This window comes from Rhinatrema bivittatum, chromosome 6 (assembly GCF_901001135.1).
Source record: "Rhinatrema bivittatum chromosome 6, aRhiBiv1.1, whole genome shotgun sequence".
NCBI classification, from domain to species: Eukaryota; Metazoa; Chordata; class Amphibia; order Gymnophiona; family Rhinatrematidae; genus Rhinatrema; species Rhinatrema bivittatum.
The window spans coordinates 4,646,532-4,669,592 of record NC_042620.1 but is presented as its reverse complement, the minus strand read 5'-3'; the positions used below and the strand labels follow the sequence as shown (position 1 = coordinate 4,669,592).

The window sequence follows — 23,061 nt, the reverse complement described above, 5'->3', positions numbered from 1 at the left end:
CCCTCCCCGCTTACAGTGTCATCGGGAGGAGAAACACCGTTCTGCATCCCTCCATCGGGAGTTCTTCCTCAGCCATCGATGCCAATACGTCCCTCGCCACCAATTCAACCATCAGTGCTGATACGTTCATCAGCGCCACCAAGCCATCCTTCGATGCCTGTGCTGGTGCCTTTGATGCCTTCATCGGTGCCTCCAATAATTCCTTCGATTCCTTCGGAGCCTAGACCAGGACCTTCAGGTATCCCACCATCCCATCCCCTTCTAGTTCCTAGAGGGACAGGTGCTGATCCTTGTGATACCTGGACTGATGATTCCTCTCCAGACATCAATGATTTACCTTCACCCACTGAAAGTAGGAAGCGTTCTCCTCCCGAGGACCTCTCCTTTATAAATTTTGTGAAGGAAATGTCTGAATTGGTTCCCTTCCAATTATAGACTGAACAAGATGATAGGCACCAGATGATGGAGTTGCTCCAATTCCTGGATGCCCCTAAAGTAATCACATCTATCCCTATCCATCAGGTTCTTCTGGATCTCCTGAAGAAGAACTGGGAACATCCTGGTTCCATTCCTCCAGTCCACAGGAAAGCTGACACTACCTATTTGCTGCAGTCAGCTCCAGGCTTTCAGAAATCACAATTAGAATACCACTCTGTGGTGGTGGAGTCTGCACAGAAGAGAGCAGAAAGGTCGAGGCCTCACTCTTCTGTCCCACCTGGCAAGGAACAGAAGTTCCTAGATGCTATCGGTCGCCGAGTCTTCCAAGGGTCCATGCTCATCTCCCGGATTGCCGCCTATCAGCTTTATATGACCCAATATAACAGGGTCATTTTTAAGCAGATACAGGACTTCTCGGACTCCCTGCCTCAGCAATTTCAAGAACAATTACTGTTACGCTTGGGCTCCAGTCAGGAGTCGTGAACACCACCCAGCAGGGTGGCTCCAGGTGGAGAGAGACAGGAAGCTAGAAACAGTGTCTGGTTCCAGGCTGGGTCAGGGCAGGCGGCAAGTAGCAGTGTCTGGGTCTAGGCTGGGTCAGGGCAGGCGGCAAGTAGCAGTGTCTGGGTTCAGGCTGGGTCAGGGCAAGGCAGGTCAGAAGGCCCGTAGGCCACACACACACAGAAGGCCCGTAGGCCATACACAGTAAGCAAGGCAAGGCAGAGAAAACCCGTAGGCCACACACACACAGAAGGCCAGTAGGCCACACACCGTAAGCAGGGCAAGGCAGGTCAGAAGGCCCGTAGGCCACACACACACAGAAGGCCCGTAGGCCACACACCGTAAGCAGGGCAAGGCAGAGAAGGCCCGTAGGCCACACACACACACACAGAAGGCCCGTAGGCCACACACACACACAGAAGGCCCGTAGGCCACACACCGTAAGCAAGGCAAGGCAGAGAAGGCCCGTAGGCCACACACACACAGAAGGCCCGTAGGCCACACACCGTAAGCAGGACAAGGCAGGTCAGAAGGCCCGTAGGCCACACACACACAGAAGGCCCGTAGGCCACACACCGTAAGCAGGACAAGGCAGGTCAGAAGGCCCGTAGGCCACACACACATGAAGGCCCGTAGGCCACACACCGTAAGCAGGGCAAGGCAGATCAGAAGGCCCGTAGGCCACACACCGTAAGCAGGGCAAGGCAGGTCAGAAGGCCCGTAGGCCACACACACACAGAAGGCCTGTAGGCCACACAAGGCAAGGCAAGACAAGGCAAGGAATAAGGCCCGAAGGCCGTGCAAGGCAAGGCAAGGAATAAGGCCCGAAGGCCGCGCAAGGCAAGGGAAGGTCCAGGAACCAAATGCACAGCAAGCAAGGAAGGCTAGAGCAGGGAGCCCAGGCGAGCTCGATGCCGAAGCACTGAGGGAACTGTCAGGCAGGGTTATAAGGTACAGCCCAGAACATAGAGAGGAGAAGGGAGATGGACTGGGCCTGTCAGGAGATCCAACTCTAGAGGGACCCCTGGTGGTGAGGCGGTTGCACAGCAGCCATAGCCGTAACAATTACAAACCCTAGTAAACAAAGGTTTTGAGGCAGGCAAGCATGAGATCAGAGCATCTTTTGACATCTTTGATACTTCTACTGGGGTATCTGCAGCTGCTATTTCAGCGAGAAGGTGGGCCTGGCTCAAGTCTTCTGACCTTTGCCCGGAAGTACAAGACAGGTTATCCGACCTGCCTTGCGTCGGAAATAATCTGTTTGGCGAACAGATTCAATGGACGGTGGCGGAACTAAAGGACCATCAGGAGACCCTAAGACAGCTCTCTCTGATGCCTTCCAACTTCTCTTCAAAACAGCCCTTCAGGAAGGACTCTAAGAAGTCCTTCTTCCGCCTGAAGAAGTCCTACCCGCCATCAACCAGATCCCGTGCCATGAGACCTTATCAAAAATCGCAGTCTTGTCAAACACGTAAACAAAAGCCACAAGCAGCTCCTCAACCAGGGCCTGCTTCAGGATTTTGACTTCCACCTAGAGAGCAGCAGCCAGATTCCTCTGCCTCACATACCAGTAGGAGGTCGATTGTGCCACTTCCACAACATATGGCACTCAATCACCTCAGACCAATGGGTATTGGCAATAATTCCTCAGGGTTACCATCTGAACTTTCTCTCTGTGCCTCCGGACTCCCCACCTCTACCGATGTGGAGAACATCCGATCACTCCATTCTTCTGGATCAAGAGGTCTCCCTCCTTCTCCAGTCCAAAGCAATAGAACCCATACCATACTCTCAGCACGGCCTAGGGTTCTATTCCTGGTACTTTCTAATCCCCCAAAAATCGGGAGGCGTTCTTCCTATTCTGGACCTACGTGCCCTCAACAAGTACCTCCAGTGAGGAAAGTTCAAGATGGTCACCTTGGGCTTGCTTCTACCTCTTCTACAAAGAGGAGACTGGCTCTGCTCTCTGGACCTCCAGGAAGCATACACTCATATTGCGATAACTCCAGCTCATCGCCAATATCTGAGGTTTCTAGTAGGCTCCAAGCACTATCAATATCTAGTGCTTTCATTCGGCCTAGCGTCTGTGCCATGAGTCTTTACAAAATGCCTCGTAGTTGTCGCAGCCTTCCTCAGAACCCAAGGTGTTCACGTCTACTCCTACCTGGACAATTGGTTAATCAGGGCTCCCACTCAGCAAGCTGCTCTGTCGTCCCTCATTCTAACCTTACACACTCTAATTTCATTAGGATTTTTCGTCAACTACGACAAATCCTACTTGGTCCCATCTCAAACCTTATCGTTCATTGGGGCAGACTTGGACACCTTGCAGGCAAAGGCTTTCCTGCCTTGACAACGAGCACTGACTCTTGTGTCTCTTGCTCACCAGCTGCAGTCTCAGCACTCCGCGACTGCACACCAATTTCTTGTCCTCCTGGGACACATGGCATCCTCAGTCCATGTCTCATGGCCCGCTTGGCCATGAGACTCATGCACTGGATTCTGAGGTCTCAATGGACTCAATCCATTCAGCCCCTGTCGACTGTTGTCCACGACACCGACTCACTCCGTCTGTCTCTCTCCTGGTGGAAAAATCAAATCAATCTCCTCCAGGGCTTGCCCTTCCAGGCTCCAGACCCTCAAATCACTCTCACTACCAACGCTTCCAACCTTGAATGGGGAGCCCACATGGCCGATCTGCAGACACAAGGATCTTGGTTTCCAGAGGAAGTCAAACACCAAATAAATTTCCTGGAACTTCGAGCAATTAGATGTGCTCTCAGGGCATTTCAGGATTGCCTCTCAAATCAAGTCATTCTGATTCAGACAGACAACCAGGTGGCCATGTGGTACATCAACAAGCAGGGAGGCACAGGCTCCTTCCTTCTGTGTCAGGAAGCTGCACAGATTTGGGCGGAAGCTCTCTCCCATTCGATGTACCTCAAGGCCACATACCTGCCTGGAGTGGACAATGTGTTGGCAGACAAGCTGAGTCGCATCTTTCAACCGCACGAGTGGTCTCTCAACCCCTCGGTAGCGAACTCCATCTTCCAACAATGGGGATATCCTCGGTTCCCTGTACGTACCTGGATCAGTCCAGACAGTGGGTTATGTCCCCAATCCAGCAGATGGAGTCAGCACAAGCTTTGAGGGGGCGTATCCATATATACTACTACCCCCTCTGCAGGAGTTCAGTATCTTCTGACTCCAGCAGATGCGAGTAGGGGAATCAGGCTTCCCCTCCTTTTCCTTCACTTTCTTGCTTGATTATGGCTTCTTGTTGTCGTCTTCTGTGGATCAAGTTTGTATCAAGTTTGTATTAAGTTTAAAAAAAAAAAAAAAAGGCAGAGTTCTTTCAACTTCTGGGGAGTGGCTTATCTTCCTTGTCTCTTCTCTGCGGCCTTGCTGTTTATTTCTCGTTGCAGCCAGGGGTAAGTTTGTTTTTCCTTTGTAGTTTTTTCCTTTACAGCTCAGCCCCCGGTGCCCGCGAAAGCCGGTGGAGCCGGCCTCTTCGCTCTTTACTCCCTCACCCGCGGCCATTTTACAGCTCCTCATGGGCTGCTGAGCCATTTAGGGAAAGATGTCTGGGGCGGGTCGTGTGGCCAGGAAGGCCCCCCCGCGGCACCCTCCTCTATTTTCAGACAGCGGGCAGTGCGGGCCGACCGGGCCCCCCCGCAGCGGCGCCTTTGTGCGCGTGGCCCCCCCCGTGGCTTTTTCTTTTCTCCTACAGCGATCCCGATGCCGCGGCCGTCCCGCTGTGCGGCCTGCGGAGACCCGGGGTCCCGGATTTCCCGGGAGGGCATCTGTGCACGATGCCTTCCCGGGGGGGAAGGTACCTCACAGTCCCTGACTGATTTCTCTTTTTTGCCCGGGCGGTGCGGGCCGGCCACTCCGCCATTTTTGGCGGGAACGGCGGCCATTTTACATTCTGAGCGCCCTGAGGCGCAGGCCACGAGGGGGAACGGATCCCTGGAGGCCACGAGGGAGAACGGATCCCTGGAGGACTCTACCAGCGGGGGTGTTCCCCCGATTTTGGTGCAGGAACCAAGCACCCAGAGCCAGGGAGCAGGAACCACGCCGCCCCCGAAGCGCACCCGAGCAAGCCGGGGTTCTCTCCGGAGTTTATCCTGCTCATGCATACCGCTTATCTGCAGGGGCTGGAAGCACCTGTGGGACCCCCCCCCCCCTCCTAAGATCCCTCGGATGTCGCCCTCGACGCCGGCCCCCCCCCGACCCTCCGGGAGTGGGGGCCTCCCGCCTTCCTACCCGGGTCCGATCCACGCCCGCGGCAGTGGGGGCGGTGCCAGACCCAGCGGGACATGGACTTGACCTCCTGGACGGGGGACAAGGGGACGGCACACAGGAGGGGGATGATCCGCGTACCCTACGCCTCTTCCAGAGGGAAGAGCTGGACGACCTCATCCCGCAGATCATCCAAGAATTAGATTTGGATCCGCCACCAGACCCGCCTGCCCCAGTAGCTCCCGCTGTCATCACTTCTTCAAGGAAGGGAGATCCTGTCCTGGCGGCACTCCGGCCGAGGGCTCGGGCTTTTCCCATTCATGACTCGTTTTTACAACTTCTCACCAGGGAATGGGACACCCCGGAGGCCTCCCTGAAGAGCAGCCGGGCTATGGAAAAGCTGTACCCGCTCCCGGAAGATTTTCTGGACCTCATCAAGGTCCCAAAGGTGGACTCCGCAGTGTCGGCGGTCACGAAGAGGACGACTATCCCAGTGACGGGAGGTGCGGCGTTGCGGGACACACAGGATCGTAAGTTGGAAGTTTTCCTTAAGCGGGTTTTCGAGGTCTCCGCTGTGGGTATGCGGGCGGTGATGTGCAGTTCGCTTGCCCAGCGGGCTAGTCTCCTTTGGGTGCAACAACTCCTCACGTCTCAGAACCTGCCGTCCGATGAGGCTGCCCAGGCAGATCGGCTAGAAGCCGCAGTGGCGTATGGGGCGGACGCCTCGTACGATCTTTTTCGGGTCCTCACAAGATCCATGGTTTCGGTAGTGGCAGCACGACGACTACTGTGGCTACGCAATTGGGCGTCTGATACGTCCTCTAAGTCCAGTCTGGGCTCTCTTCCCTTCAGGGGCAAGTTCCTCTTCGGGGAGGATTTGGACCAGATCATCAAGTCCCTGGGGGAGAACGCTGTTCATCGGCTGCCGGAGGATAGGTTTCGACCATCCAGAGCGTTTTTCTTCTTCTCGGACCAGAGCCAGAGCGCAACGGCGCTACAGGGGCTACAGACAGACGGGCTCCCGGCCATCCGCCCCCAGGTCTCAGCCCTGGTTGCGCGCCTTCCGCGGGCATCGGCCCGCACGCACTACTCCCGGAACCGGGAACCCCTATACCAAGTCTTCACAATGATGCCAGTCTCGCCCACTCCCCTGTCCCCAGGATTGGGGACCGACTAACGTATTTCTAAGCGGAGTGGGCACGGATCACCTCGGACCAGTGGGTCCTGGATACCATAAAACACGGCTACGCATTGGAATTTGTCCGCCCCCCGCAGGGAAGGTTCATCTTTTCCCCCTGTGGCTCGGACCTCAAGAGAGGAGCGGTGCAGCTGACTCTGGACAGACTCCGGGAGATAGGCACTACTGCGCCCGTGCCCTTCGGAGAGGTGGGCTCGGGCCACTATTCCATCTATTTCGTCGTACCAAAGAAGGACGGTTCCTTCCGGCCTATCCTAGTCCTCAAGGAAGTCAACAAATCCCTTCGAGTCGTTCGGTTCCGCATGGAAACGCTCCGGTCAGTGATTGCGGCGGTGCATCGGGGGGAGTTCCTCGCCTCCCTGGACTTAACGGAGGCCTACCTGCACATTCCCATCCGCCCGGACCACCACAGTTTCCTTCGTTTCAAAATTCTGGACCAGCATTTTCAGTTCACGGCTCTCGCGTTTGGATTGGCGCCGGCGCTGCACACCTTCACCAAGATCATGGTAGTTGTGGCGGCAGCTCTCCAGAAGGAGGGCATCCTGGTTCATCCTTACCTGGACGATTGGCTCCTCCGGGCGAAGTCATTCGATCATGGACGCTCAGCGGTGACTCGAGTAGTACGGTTTCTACATTCCCTGGGATGGGTAGTGAACTTCTCCAAGAGCTCCCTCATGCCCTCGCAACGCTTGGGTTTTTTTTGGGGGCAACTTTCGACACCCTACTGGGCAAAGTTTTTCTGCGCCAGGACAAAGCTCAATCCTTGCGGGATCACACACGACGGTTCTCTGCGTTACCAGAGCCCACCTCCTGGGACTACCTGCAACTCCTGGGAGTGATGGGGTCCACCATCGACCTTGTACCTTGGGCTTTCGCGCACCTCAGGACCTTACAGTGGGCGCTCTTCTCCCGTTGGAAATCAGTATTGCAGGACTATCAGATGATTCTCCCGCTCCCACAGAATGCCAGGGACAGTCTGGGCTGGTGGTTGGATCCGCCGAACCTGGCCCGTGGCATGTCCCTCGATCTGCCAAATTGGGTGGTGGTGACCACCTATGCCAGTCTAGCAGGCTGGGGTGCAGTCTGCGATCGAAGCGCCACGCAGGGGATGTGGTCCACGGTGGAGGCGAAGTGGTCAATCAACCGTCTGGAAACCAGAGCGGTCCGGCTAGCTCTGCGACATTTCCTCCCGCTTCTTCGGAACCGAGAAGTCAGAATCCTATCGGACAACGCTACCACCGTGGTCTACATCAACCGACAAGGAGGCACGCGCAGCCCGCAGGTCGCGCTCGAGGCGGCGCTGCTGATGCAATGGGCGGAGCGTCATCTCGTCCGGCTAGCGGCCTCGCACGTCGCCGGTGTGGACAACGTCCACGCGGACTTCCTCAGTCGTCAACTGCTGGACCCGGAGAGTGGTCTCTCTCCGACAAAGCAATGCAACTTCTCGTCCATCGGTGGGGGGCCCCCCACTTGGATCTGATGGCGTCCGCTCTCAACGCCAAGGCTCCACGCTTCTTCAGTCGCCGGAGAGAGCGCGGAGGGAGTGGATGCCCTGGTCCTCCCGTGGCCGCCATATCTTTCTTTTCCACCATGGCCCCTGGTGGGCAGGATGCTCCGCAGAATAGAAAGCCATCAGGGGACCGTGGTTTTCGTCACCCCAGAATGGCCCAGGCGACCCTGGTTTGCGGACCTGCTACAGCTGGTGATCGACAGGCCAATCAGGCTGGGGCACCTCCCCCAGCTCCTACATCAGGGCCCGGTATTTTTCGAGCAGGCAGAACTCTTCTGTCTTGCAGCCTGGCTTTTGAGAGGCGCCGCCTCCGGCGTCGGGGCTACCTGGAGGCGGTAGTATCCACGCTATTGCGGGCACGAAAGACATCGGCCTATGTTCGAGTCTGGAAGGTGTTCGAGCTGTGGTGTACCAGCCAGGCCACGAGACCCGCTAAGGCTTCTGTACCTCAGATCCTTCAGTTTCTACAGGCGGGGGTGGAAAAAGGGCTCGCCTATAATTCACTACGGGTTCAGGTGGCCGCCCTTGGTTCGCTGTTGAGCGATGGGGGCTCTCTTCTACAGCATCCTGACATTGCTCGTTTTCTCAAGGGTGTCAAGCATATGCGTCCTCCGTTACGGGACCCTTGTCCCTCCTGGAGTCTTAATCTTGTGCTTTGCTCCCTGTCGGGACCACCGTTCGAGCCGCTGCGCAGCGCAACGATAAAGGATCTCACTCTCAAGACTGTATTTCTTGTGACCATCTGTTCCGCTCGACGCATCTCGGAGATGCAGGCTCTGTTGTGTAGAGAGCCCTATCTCCGTTTCTCCGACTCTGGAGTTTCGCTTCGCACCGTTCCCTCCTTCCTTCCGAAGGTGGTTTCTGCATTCCATGTGAACCAGACGGTGGAGTTGCTGTCCTTCTCTTCCTCAGAGCCGAAGTCTCTCTGTCTCTTGAATGTCAAGCGCACTCTGCGCCTCTATCTGGAGGCTACAAATGAGTTCCGAACCTCTGACCATCTCTTTGTACTCTGGGCCGGTCCTAAGAAGGGGTCTCAGGCCTCGAAGACTACCATTGCCAGATGGCTGAAGGCCGGCATTGCTGCTTCTTACATTGGGGCGGGTCGGACTCCCCCACCCGGAATCGTAGCGCATTCTACACGTTCTCAGGCGGCTTCCTGGGCGGAGGTTCGCTCGGTATCCTCGCAGGAAATTTGTAGGGCAGCCACCTGGAAATCGTTACACACGTTCTCGAGGCACTATCGTCTGCACCTCGCCTCTTCGGTCTCTGGACACTTTGGCGAGCAGGTTCTCCGAGCAGGCCTCGCAGGACCCCACCCGATTTAGGGAAGCTTGGGTACATCCCACTGTCTGGACTGATCCAGGTACGTACAGGGAAAAGAAAATTATTATTTACCTGCTAATTTTCGTTCCTGTAGTACCATGGATCAATCCAGACGCCCACCGCGTTTGGGTTCTTGATCCTGCTCAGCTCTGCGCTGCTTCTTGCTCGCAGTGTTCTGTGTCTTCACAGTTGTTTCTTTTCGCTGTTTTTCACAGCTCCCTACAAGTTGGTAGGATGTTTGCAGTTACTTGTTGCGGTTACAATTGTTTTCATTATCTGTTTCCACAAACTTGATCCTTCGGGGGTTTCTACTCGGGCTTTGATATACTCGATACTGAACTCCTGCAGAGGGGGTAGTAGTATATATGGATACGCCCCCTCAAAGCTTGTGCTGACTCCATCTGCTGGATTGGGGACATAACCCACTGTCTGGACTGATCCATGGTACTACAGGAACGAAAATTAGCAGGTAAATAATAATTTTCTTATAGACCTCTTTGTGTCCCCACAAATCCGCAAAGTGGAGAACTACTGCTCTCTCATTCGCAGCAAACACTCTCAACCCAGAGACGCATTCTCCCTCTCATGGGTAACCAGCCTGCTTTACGCATTCCCTCCACTTCCTCTTCTCTCAAAGACTCTCGTGAAGTTACATCAGGACAAGGGAACCATGATCCTGATAGCACCTCACTGGCCACACCAAGTGTGGTTTCCAATACTTCAGGATCTCTCCATCCGCAGGCACATTCCCTTGGGAAAGGACCCGCTTCTGATCACTCAAAACGACGGGTTCCTACGCCATCCCAATCTTCAAGCCTTGTCCCTGACGGCATGGATGTTGAAAGGTTAATCCTTCAGCCACTTAAGCTGTCTGAACCAGTTTTCTGTGTCTTGATTGCTTCACGGAAGCCTTCCATGAGAAAAGCTTACTCTTACAAATGGAAAAGGTTCACGTCATGGTGCCCTTCTCAGTCCCTTGACCGCCTTTCCTGTCCAATCCCGAAGTTTCTGGACTATCTCTGGCATCTATCGGAGTCAGGTCTTAAGACTTCTTCCATCAGAATGCATGTAAGTACGATAGCCGCCTTCCATAAAGGTGTCGGGGATGTCCCTGTATCAGTACAACCCCTTGTAACACGTTTTTTGAAGGGCTTGCTCCACATCAAGCCTCCGCTACGTCCTCCAGCCCCTTCTTGGGACCTTAATCTCGTTGTGGGTCAGCTCATGAAACCACCATTCGAGCCTCTTCACTCTTGTGAACTTTGATATCTCACATGGAAAGTGATTTTCCTTTTGACTAGCACTTCAGCTCGCAGAGTTAGTGAATTGCAGGCCCTAGTTACCTATCCGCCTTACACTAAACTTCTGCAGGTCCGGGCGGTACTCCGCACTCACCCTAAATTCTTACCTAAGGTAGTTTCGGATTTTCATCTCAATCAATCCTTCATACTACCTACCTTTTTTCCCAGGCCCAATGCCAATCCAGGAGAACAGGCTCTGCATACCCTTGACTGTAAATGGGCTCTAGCATTCTACCTGGACCGTACAGCTGCCCACAGGGAACGCACTCAATTGTTCGTCTCTTTCTACTCTAATAAGTAGGGGAAGCCTGTGGGTAAGCAGACACTCTCCTCCTGGTTGGCGGACTGCATATCCTTCTGCTATCAGCAAGCGGGCATTCCATTTCAAGACCGTGTTAAAGCACACTCTGTGAGGGTCAATGCGACTTCAGTAGCACACCTACGATCGGTGCCACTTCCTGACATTTGGAGGGCTGCCACCTGGTGTTCTCTCCCCACTACTTTGCAGCCCACTATTGCTTGGACAAAGCTGGAAGACAAGATTCCATCTTCGGCCAATCTGTCCTTCGTAACCTCTTTACAATGTGACGTACCAACACCCTTCTGCCTGCCCGGTGTGGTTCAGGAAGCCCTCTTCCAAATTCCACCCCAGTTGTTGTGCCTGTTGCATGCCTTTGGGTATATTTGGTGCATGTTCGGACATCCTCAGCTCAGTTCTCACCCATATGTGAGGACTACCATCCTGCTTGTCCTGTAAGAAAGCAAATGTTGCTTACCTGTAACAGGTATTCTCATAGGATAGCAGGATGTTAGTCCTCACGAAACCCGCCCGCCGTCCCGCGGTGTTGGGTTCGTAACATTTTATTTTATTTTTTGGCACTGCCTGTAGCTTTTAAATAAGACTGAAGGGGGACCCCTGCTGGCTGCAGGGTTAGTGCCATGCTGGGCATGCCCAGTAAGGGCCAGTCAAAGTTCTGGAAACTTTGACAGATGTTTTCCGTGATTGGGCTCCATCCTGATGATGTCACCCATATGTGAGGACTAACATCCTGCTGTCCTGTTAGAACACCTGTTACAGGTAAGCAACATTTGCTTTCTATTGGTAGCCAGTGTAATTCTGCTAGAGTTTCAGTGAATTGGTCCCTCTTTTTTTTTACCTGTCAGTATCCTTGCTGCAGTGTTTTGTAGTATTTGAAGTGGTCTTAACGTTGTCTGAGGGAGTCCCAGTAAAAGGGCGTTTCAGTAGTCAGAGCTGGAGAATATTAGTGCCTGGAGCACTGTTCGAAGATTTGCAGGTGTTAGTAAGAGTTTTAGGTTTCTGAGAATCATGAGTTTTGCGTAGCCTTCTTTTACTTTTAGTGATATGTGCTGTTTTAGACTGAGTTCTGTGTCGATTATTATTCCGAGGTTCCGGACCTTTTCAGCTAGTTCTACTTTCTGGTTGTTTTTGAGTATTTTTGGAGTTTGAATGACCTCGATATTTTTCCGTTCTAAATGTAGAAATTCCATTTTTCATTGTTAATAACTAGTTCCATTTGGTTTAACAGCTGTTAGATAATATCTAGGTACATGTTGGCTAGGTTTAACACTTTCTCTATTGTGTTCTCAATTAGTATAATTAGTTGAATGTCGCCTGGTTATATGTAATGTGTGATTCCCAGTCCAGCTAGTAGATGGCATAACGGCAGCATGTATATGTTAAAGAGGGTTGCAGACAAGGCTGATCCTTGTGGTACTCCTGTTTAGATATGAACTGAACCAGTTTATTGTTCTACTGTGTAGTCCTATTTCTTCTAGTCTTTTTAAAAATATTTTATGATTTACTGTGTCGAAGGCTGATGATAAGTCCAGCATTTTTTCCAGTAGAAGGTATTTGTGTTGCTGTAATTGAGGTGACACCAGAATTTGAACTTTTTTTTTTTGTGTGCGTAGTGAGTTGTGGATAAGTGCAAGGTGATGCATATAAGGAAAAATAACCCATGCTATAATTACACAATGTTGGGTTCCATATTAGGTGCTACAACCCAAGAAAGAGATCTAGGTGTCATAGTGGATAACACATTGAAATCGTCAGTTCAGTGTGCTGCGGCAGTCAAAAAAGCAAACAGAATGTTGGGAATTATTAGAAAGGGAATGGTGAATAAAACGGAAAATGTCATAATGCCTCTGTATCGCTCCATGGTGAGACCGCACCTTGAATACTGTGTACAATTCTGGTCGCCGCATCTCAAAAAAGATATAATTGCGATGGAGAAGGTACAGAGAAGGGCTACCAAAATGATAAGGGGATTGGAACAACTCCCCTATGAGGAAAGACTAAAGAGGTTAGGACTTTTCAGCTTGGAGAAGAGACGCCTGAGGGGGGATATGATAGAGGTGTTTAAAATCATGAGAGGTCTAGAACGGGTAGATGTGAATCGGTTATTTACTCTTTCGGATAGTAGAAAGACTAGGGGGCACTCCATGAAGTTAGCATGGGGCACTTTTAAACCTAATCGGAGAAATTTCTTTTTTACTCAACGCACAATTAAACTCTGGAATTTGTTGCCAGAGGATGTGGTTAGTGCAGTTAGTATAGCTGTGTTTAAAAAAGGATTGGATAAGTTCTTGGAGGAGAAGTCCATTACCTGCTATTAAGTTCACCTAGAGAATAGCCACTGCCATTAGCAATGGTAACATGGAATAGACTTAGTTTTTGGGTACTTGCCAGGTTCTTGTGGCCTGGATTGGCCACTGTTGGAAGCAGGATGCTGGGCTTGATGGACCCTTGGTTTGACCCAGTATGGCATTTTCTTATGTTCTTATGTTCTTATTTGGATTTTCAGAAGGCATTTGACAAAGTCCCTCATGAGAGGCTTCTAAAAAACCTTAAAAGTCATGGGATAGGAGGCGGTGTCATTTTATGGATTACAAACTGGTTAAAAGACAGGAAACAGAGACTCCATCAACTGGAAGGGAGGCAAAACCCAGCTGTCCTGGACTGATCCGGGTACGTACAGGGAACAGTGGAGTGCCTCAGGGACCTGTACTTGGACCGGTGCTTTTTAATATATTTATAAATGATCTGGAAAGGAATACGATGAGTGAGATGATCAAATTTGCGGATGATGCAAAATTATGCAGAGTAGTTAAATCTCAAGCGGATTGTGATAAATTGCAGGAGGACCATGCAAGACTGGAAGATTGGGCATCCAAATGGCAGATGAAATTTAATGTGGTTAAGTGCAAGGTATTGCATATAGGGAAGAATAACCCATGCTATAGTTACACAATGTTAGGTTCCATATTAGGAGCTACCACCCAGGAAAGAGATCTAGGCAACATAGTGGATAATACTTTAAAATCGTCGGTTCAGTGTGCTGCAGCAGTCAAAAAAGCAAACAGAATGTTGGGAATTATTAGAAAGGGAATGGTGAATAAAACGGAAAATGTCAAAATGCCTCTGTATCGCTCCATGGTGAGGCTGCACCTTAAGTACTGTGTACAATTCTGGTTGCCACATCTCAAAAATATATAGTTGCACTGGAAAAGGTACAGAGAAGGGTGACCAAAATGATAAGGGGGATGGAACAGCTCCCCTATGAGGAAAGGCTGAAGAGGTTAGGACTTTTCAGCTTGGAGAAGAGACGGCTGAGGGGGGATATGATGGAGGTTTGTAAAATCATGAGAGATCTAGAACGGGTAGATGTGAATCGGTTATTTTACTCTTTCGGATAATAGAAGGACTAGGGGGCATTCCATGAAGTTAGCATGTGGCACATTTAAAACTAATCTGAGAAAGTTCTTTTTCACTCAATGCACAATAAAGCTCTGGAATTTGTTGCCAGAGGATGTGGTTAGTGCAGTTTGTGTAGCTGGGTTTAAAAAAGGTTTGGTAAAGTCCTTGGAGGAGAAATCCATTAACTGCTAGTAATCAAGTTGACTTAGAAAATAGCCACCGCTATTACTGGCATCAATAGCATGGGATCTTCTTAGTGTTTGGGTAATTACCAGGTACTTGTGACTTGGATTGGCTACTGTTGGAAACAGGATGCTGGGCTTGATGGACCCTTCATCTGACCCAGTATGGCAATTTCTTATGTTCTTATGTTCTTAAAGTAAGTTTGCTTACATGTTAACAGGGTTCTCCATCCATAGCAGGATGACTTAGCCATATTTAATGCCCATCCACCTCCTTGGAGAGTTGATTAGCACACTAAATCTTAAGCTCTGAAAGAGACTGGGGCTCACAAGAAACAGCTCTGAGAACTGGGTTCTTGTTGGTGCCATCAGATGACATCACCCATGGGTTATGGCTAATTCATCCTGCTGTCTACGGAGAAGCCTTTCTTAACATCCTTGCGCTGGTAGTTTTACTGTGAATTCTTTTTCTACCTCCACCAATTGTTAACTTGTATTCTACTTGTTTCCGAAAGGGTGGTCTTCCTGCCTGGCTCCTACAGAACCGAAATATCGTTCTGCGATCTTCTGATCCTGGTAAGGTTCCTATTAGCCCCTTTCTCTGCATATATTTATTTGTAATTATTATAAACATTCGATATGCTGTCTTAACCAAACTGGTCTCTAGGTGGATTGTAATCAATTTATTGCAGATTTTTTTTTTTTCCAGGAAGGATGTGAGGGAGGTGCTAAGCATAAGGAAATTCCAGGAAGGGTATAAGGGGTCGTAGAAAGCAACGGGGGCCAACTCCAGTCGTGAAAAGGCACAAACAGGCCAGGTTTTCAGGACATCCGCAATGAATATACAAGAGATTTGCATACACTGTGAAAATGTATGTCAGTCATATACATTGCGGATGTCCTGAAAACCTGGCATATTTGTGGCTTTCCAGGACCGGAGTTGAGCGTAAGGCAATTCCAGGAAGAGTGTGAGAGGAGGTATGAAATACCCCAAGTCTCTTGTCCTATATGTTTGTCTTATTAGATTGTAAGCCCTAAAGACTAGGGCCTGTCTTTCTGTGTGTTTCTACAGCCCTGTGCATGTATAAAAATGTTAGTACAAAGTATAAGGAAATTAAAGAGAGAGCGTGAGAGAGAGGATAAGCATAAGGAAGGGTGCGAGAGGAATACTGCGCGTAAGGAAAATCCAGGAAGGGAGCGAGGGGAATACTGCGCATAAGGAAAATCCAGGAAGGGTGCGAGGGGAATACTGCGCGTAAGGAAAATCCAGGAAGGGAGAGAGGGGAATACTGCGCGTAAGGAAAATCCAGGAAGGGTGCGAGGGGAATACTGCCCGTAAGGAAAATCCAGGAAGGGAGGGAGGGGAATACTGCCCGTAAGGAAAATCCAGGAAGGGAGGGAGGGGAATACTGCGCGTAAGGAAAATCCAGGAAGGGTGCGAGGGGAATACTGCGCGTAAGGAAAATCCAGGAAGGGAGGGAGGGGAATACTGCGCGTAAGGAACATCCAGGAAGGGAGGGAGGGGAATACTGCGCGTAAGGAAAATGCAGGAAGGGAGGGAGGGGAATACTGCGCGTAAGGATAATCCAGGAAGGGAGTGAAGGGGGGGTGTTAGCTATTTCCCTCCAATGCCAAAAAGAAATCTGCACTTGATGCGCACATTTACCCTCTAAAACTAAGGCTTTTCCCATGGAGCAGGCATTAATTCTTGAGGAGCCCAAACATTTACAGAAAATGTACTTGTTTTCTGTACTTCCGCTGACTTGATATAGTTGGTGATGTTAAGTCTGAGGAACCAAAAAAGGAGAACCCTAAAAAAAAGTGTGCTGGCACTCAGGTTAGGAAAAGGGAGCTCAATTAAGAGCAGTGTATTTTCCACAGACAAGCAGTGTGATTTAGCCATGCTGTCTGGGGAACGTCCTCTAGATGGAGGAGCTGCTCAAAGCCCACAGAGCTTTGCCCTGTGTGCGTGTGGGTGTTATATGCCCTGTGACTCCCAGCCTGCCTCAGTCTGAATTAGCCATGCTGTCTGGGGAACGTCCTCTAGATGGAGGAGCTGCTCAAAGCTCACAGAGCTTTGCCCTGTGTGCGTGTGGGTGTTATATGCCCTGTGACTCCCAGCCTGCCTCAGTCTGAATTAGCCATGCTGTCTGGGGAACGTCCTCTAGATGGAGGAGCTGCTCAAAGCTCACAGAGCTTTGCCCTGTGTGCGTGTGGGTGTTATATGCCCTGTGACTCCCAGCCTGCCTCAGTCTGAATTAGCCATGCTGTCTGGGGAACGTCCTCTAGATGGAGGAGCTGCTCAAAGCCCACAGAGCTTTGCCCTGTGTGCGTGTGGGTGTTATATGCCCTGTGACTCCCAGCCTGCCTCAGTCTGTACTCCAAGCTTGGACGCAATTGGAGTGGAGCCTGTCTGGGGAAGCGTCAGGATAACATAGCTAATTCATCCTGCTATCCACATACAACACCATTTACGGTAAGCAAACTTGCTTTTTTCCACAGATAAGCAGTCTAAATTAGCCATGACGTCTGGGAGTCCCAGCTGGAAGGTTGAGCGCTGCCTGAGGGCGCCTGGAAGTGGTGCACCGTTCTGGTTGTGGACAGTTCCCCAGACATCATGGCTAATTTATCCTGCTATCCACGGAAAACACCGTTTATGGTAAGCAGACTTGTTTTTTTCCTGACCCGTGGCTGTGCACAGGTTAGGAAAATGGACACTCGTAAAATTGAGCGTCTGTTTTCCTAACCAGTTGACAGCCACCTTTCCTGGGCGTCCGATGCCAAGGAGGTGCTGTGGATGCAAACTTTTCCCTAGCACCTCCTTTCTACCACAGCAGCCCATTTATATATTAAATCGGGCACCCAGGAGAGGTGGATCGGAGCACATTAAGAGAACGGGCGCTCAATCAGGAGCACCCATTTAACGTGTGCCGATATTGCATCAGTTTCCTGTATGAGTAAAGGAGCCTCTCACAGACATGGACTTTAGTTGTGAAAGAAATAGTAGTAGGAAGTGAAGTGAGAGGTCAGAAAAGTTGGGATCCTCACCAGTAGGCATCCTATTATCTCTTCTTAAGGGGACTTTGTGGAAAGAAATTACAATCATGCCCTAAGGAGGCCAGAAAGCAAGAAAAGGAGGCGTCCTGGAAAGAAAGCTATCAGCGTCGTGAGCTCCTGAAAGACAAAGCCAGTAACATTTCTACTGCTCTGATTGCAGCGTACTTAAGTGCAGTGGCTTCCTGGCTTTCTCAGCTGCTGCCTAAAATGGAACCAAGGCTCTACCAGAATGGAGGAAATATCATCAGCGTGCAGGTGAGATTATCATCCATCTGCAGAGCTGGGAAACACTTGGGCAGTTTGCAGCACACTGCAGTTTTTAGAAGTACCTGAGCTAAAACTCCCATGTGCTTTGCAGCTGCTACTCAGCTAAGGAGGGTAAAATAGTGTATGTCATATAGGAAAATTGGTTCTTACCTGCTAAGATCAGTCCAGACTGCTAGGATGTACCCAAGGTTCCCTATCTGGGGTGGGACCTCGAGAGTCCCGCTCGGATGACACTGTCGCCGAAGTTGGCGACATCTGAAGCCTGGATGTCCAAACGGTAATGCCTAGCAAATATATGCAAAGACTTCCAGGTCGCCACCCTGCAGATTTCTTGCGGCGAAACCAACTGACATTCTGCCCAGGAAGCAGCCTGTGACTGGGTCGAATGCGCTTTCAAACCATCCAGGACAGTCCGACCGTATTAAATGTAAGCGGAAGCAATGGCCTGTTTCAACCATAAGAACATGCCATACTGGGTCAGACCAAGGGTCCATCAAGCTCAGCATCCTGTTTCCAACAGAGGCCAATCCAGGCCATAAGAACCTGGCAAGTACCCAAAAAAAGTCTATCCCATGCTACTGATGCCAGTAATAGCAGTGGCTATTTTCTAAGTTAACTTGATTAATAGCAGGTAATGGACTTCTCCACCAGTGGGCAATAGATTTTTAGACGCTTGGTGACCCTTTTTAGGGCTGCTGCACAAGACAAATTTTCAGGTAACCCCTGTCAGTATAGCCATTCCTATCCTCTCCATATAAGTTCCCTTCCTCTGTATATAAATTTCGTACTCAATATTTTTTTATGGACTATAATTGATTATGATTACTGCTTCTGAGTATTATATTTGTAGTTACTGTTGTTGGATTGAACCTTCTACTCCCCCTATTCCTCCCTACAATTTCTCATGTTATTCTATGTAAAGCATGTTGCAATATTGTGTTCAAATGTAAACCGATGGGATGTTCCCAACGACCGTCGGTATATAAAAAACACTAAATAAATAAATAAAATGCCCCGAGTGTCGAAAAGCATTAGTGACGTCGAGATAACACAAGAGGACCCTTCTGACATCTAGACGCCGAAATTCCTGTGCCTGAGGTTTTTCCATATCAGTACTGTTAAAGGCCGGAAGTTCCACTGATTAATTCAAGTGGAATGCTGAAACAACTTTCGGTAGAAAGGATGGAACCGTGCGGAGAGAAACTCCAGAATTTGAAATGAGTAGGAAAGGTTCTCGACAAGAAAGTGCTTGTAATTCCGATATGCACCTAGTGGAACAGATCACCACCAAAAACATCGTTTTTAGAGTTAAGTCCTTTAAAGAGGTCTTCTTAAGGGGCTCAAAAGGAGCTTCACACAAAGCCTTGAGGACTAAATTAAGGCTCCATGGGGATTCAAATGCTTAACCTCACAAAGAGAACGGACCACATCCGGATGAGCCACAAGGGACACCCCCTGAAGCTTGCCCCTGAGGCACCCCAGGGCTGCCACTTGCACCCTAAGAAAATTAAAGGACAAGCCCTTGCTGAGGCCCTTCTGCAAAAATTCCAGAATCTGAACCACCGAGAACCCCCTGCTCATGACACCAAGATTCGAAGCCCTTCCAAACCCTGACAAAAGTTAAGGACATAGAGGTCTTTCGGGCTCGAAGTAGAGTGGTAATGACATCCTCCGGATAGCCTTTATTCCTTAACTGCCTCCTTTCAAAAGCCAGGCTGCTAAACAAAAGCGAGCTGCCTGATTGAAAAATATAGGGCCATGACACAGAACATTCGGAAGATGACTCAGGCGCAGAGGACCGTCAGCTGCCAAATTGACCAGGTCTGCGAACCATGATCTCCGAGGCCACTCCGCGGCAACCAAGATTACCTTTCCAGGGTGAAGCTCTGTCCTCTGGAGAATCTTGCCTATCAGCAGCCAAGGAGGGAACACATAGAGCTGTACATTGCTCGGCCATGGGGAGAACCAAGGCATTGACCCCTTCCTCTCCGAGCTCCCTGCCATCAAGTCCAGATGGGGGTGACCCCACTTTGAGGTGATGAGGTTCATTGCTTCTGATGAGAGCTCCCACTCTCCAGGATCTAGTCTTTGGCGACTCAGAAAATCTGTTTGCACATTGTCGGTCCCCGCAATGTGTGAGGCTGCCAGCAAGGTTAGATGCCGTTGCGCCCAGTCCATCAGCTGCTCTGCTTCCAAGGCTACTGGACGACTCTTGGTTCCTTCCTGATGATTGATGTAAGCGACTGCTGTTGCATTGTCCGATTAAGCAAAAGCAGAAGAAAACTCTGCAACTCTAACTGCACTGCTCTCATCTCTAGGCGATTGATGGACCACTTCACCTCTTCTGGTGACCATTGGCCCTCGATTGAGTGAGTCTGGCACACAGCTCCCCAAGTGGAGAGACTGGCATCCGTAGTCACTATCACCCACTGTGGCACTTCAAGGTCCACCCTGTGCCTCGAGTGGTCTCTGACAAGCCAACCGCCAAGACTGGACTTGGCGGACTCTGTGACCAATAAGGGAACCTGGAACGCCTCCAACATGGGATCCCAACGGGACAGCAACGCTCTCTGCAAGGGCCTCTTATGAGCAAACGCCCAAGGAACCAATTCCAGAGTGGTCACCATGGAGCCAAGGACCTGCAAATAATCCCAGACCCTGGGCACTGACGCCATTAGGAGGGTTGAACTTGCGTCTGAAGCTTGGTGACTCGCTCCTCCGGGAGGAATACCTTGCCCTTCTGGTTTCGAACCATGCTCCTAGGAATTCCAGGACCTGAGAAGGCTGAAGGTGACTCTTGGACTGATTGACGACCCAACCGAGGGACTGCAGATGATGCAAGACCTTGACTACAGCCTGCTTGCAGAGTGCCCCTGACTTCGCCCAAATGAGCCAGTTGTCCATGTACGGGTGAACCAGCACCCCTTCTCTGTGGAGGGCCGCCGCTACCACCACCATCACCTTGGTGAAAGTGCATGAAGCTGTTGCCAGCCAGCAAGGAAGGGTGCTGAACTGGAAATGCATGCCTAGGGCCATGAACCGAAGGAACCGTTGATGATCCCGGCAGATCCTTATGTACAGGTACACTTCTGTCAGATCCAGAGAAGTCAAGAACTCCCCTCGGTGCACCACCGCAATTACGGAGCGTATGGTCTCCATCTGAAAATGCAGGACTTTGAGAGACCTGTTCATCTTCTTCAGATCCAGAATCGGACAGAAGGAGCCTTCCTTCTTTGCGACCACGAAATAGATGGAATAATGCTCCGTGCCCCATTCCTCCTGGGGAACGGGCACGATGGCCCCCAGGCATTCCAGCTTGTGGAGAGCCGCAGGGAGAGATTATAAAGAGATCTCGAAGAGGCCGAGCAAACTCTAAAGCGTAACCGTTTTCGATGATACTTAGAACCCACTGGTCCGACGTTATCTTGACCCATTCCTTGTAAAAAAGGGACCGCCATCTGCCAATGACAGGAATGGAGGAACGGGTTGGCAGTGTATCATTGAGAGGATTTGGTCGCGAGGGAACCTTGGCCGGCTCCCTCTTGGCCCGATCGAGGACAGCGAAAGGACTGAGACCAAGACTGTGACCTCCCTGAGGATTGCCGCTGTCCCGTACCAGGTGCTGTGTTCTGGCGGAAGCACCATTGACTCCGAAAACGAGAGCAGGTCAGAAGAAAACCTCTAGATCCCTTAGGTTTATCTTCCGGCAGCTTGTGCACCTTATTGTCACCCAGAGACGATCAGTTGTTCCAAGTCTTCTCCAAAAAGGAGCTTCCCTTTGAAAGGGAGCGCACTGAGCTGAGCTTTAGAGGAAACATCAGCCGACCAATTGCGCAACCATAACAGCCTCTGCGCCAAAATGGCAGATACCATTGTCCTGGAGGAGGTTCGAAGGAGGTCATATAAGGCGTCTGCCCCATAGGCTACTGCCGCCTCTAAGCACTCCGCCTGAGCTGACAGATCTCTGGTATTCAGCAGTTGTTGCATCCATCGCAGGCTTGCTCTGAGCATGAAGCTGCTGCAGACTGCTGCCCAAATGCCCAGAGCCGAGACTTAAAAAATGCGCTTAAGATGAGCCTCAAGCTTTCTATCCTGGAGGTCTTTCAGGGCCGCCACCCCAGCCACCAGAATGTGGTCCTCTTGGTGACAGCTGACACGGAAGCACCTTAGGTACTTTAAAAAAAGCTCCAGGGTTTCCTCCGATAAAGGGTATAGCTTGTCCATAGCTCGCCCCACTCGCAGACCCGCTTCCGGAGCATCCCTCTCCTGGATCATTAACTGTTCAACCATTTTATGAAAGGGAAACGTCTTGGCCAGACTACATAGCCCCGCCATGACCGGATCCACCCTGTCTAGGCCAGGGTCTCCCTGAGGGACCACTGTTCCCGGCTCTGCCAGGATGTGCGGAATTAGCAGATTGAGTTTATTCCTCTGAAAAAGCTGAACAACCTTGGGATTGTCCCCATACAAAGGAGCCACTTTCTCAGGCTCCTCCTCCAGATCCGCGTCTGCAAAAGGAGAGGAACTGAAAGGGGGGGGGTCATCCACCGAAGCCCCTACGTGATGAGGCTCCACCGAAGCAAAAGCCTACGAGGGGCCCCTGACCTTCCTGACTTGAAGAGACCCCTGAGGCTCCAACCGCTTGGGGAATTTCCTGGGTGGCCCCTCGGAAGGCCTAGGCCGACCTGACCCGCTGGGCTAGGCCTGGCGGCCAAATATGCTTGATGCATGAGGAGGACGAATTCGGCCGAAAATCCAGCTGAGGCCCGAAATCCAACCCCCCCCCCCCCCCCCCCCCCCCGGGGGAACAGGATCCTCATTGGAGAGCTCAAAAGGTGAGTCCTGGAGATCACCAGGACTCAAATTCGCTGGAGGAAAATCCCCCTTCCCCCGATGCCTCCATGCCGGCTGCAAATGTTTTCAAAACGGCTGCCGTTCCTTCACTCAGTGATAATGGATTGGCCTTGCTCTCCTGCGCCGTGGCCCTTTTGCCTGACCCACAGAGCTGGGCCTCTGAAGCTGCCGCCGCACCAGACATGCCCTCCCTGCCAGGGAGGCAGCGCGGGAGAGCCACGAAGTCAACTCTCCACAGGCCTTACAGCGAAGACCATGTGGCATGGCGGCCACCAAGGAAGCGCGGGGCGGGCATCAACATCCCCCAACACACCAGAGCGGGACCCGGGAGCCGAATACCAAAACGTGGACCCCCCTTGCGCGGCCAGAGACAGACTGTACGCCTCTCTGGAACTGCTACCATGCGGTAAGCGCAGTGAACTTCTGGCCATTGCTCCCTGGCCCCAGAGTTCTGCCCTTAGTCTTTTTGT

At 51.2% G+C, this 23,061-nt stretch overlaps 1 protein-coding gene across 1 annotated transcript in view; it reads left to right on the top strand.

The window, feature by feature from the left end:
• Positions 1-23,061, top strand: part of LOC115093349 (beta-galactosidase-like) — a 207,773-nt gene that overhangs the window by 81,382 nt on the left and 103,330 nt on the right. The window contains exons 7-8 of the mRNA XM_029604976.1: positions 14,929-14,989; positions 17,631-17,725. Of these exons, the coding sequence (XP_029460836.1) occupies positions 14,929-14,989; positions 17,631-17,725 (156 nt within the window). The remainder of the gene's footprint in view (positions 1-14,928; positions 14,990-17,630; positions 17,726-23,061) is intronic.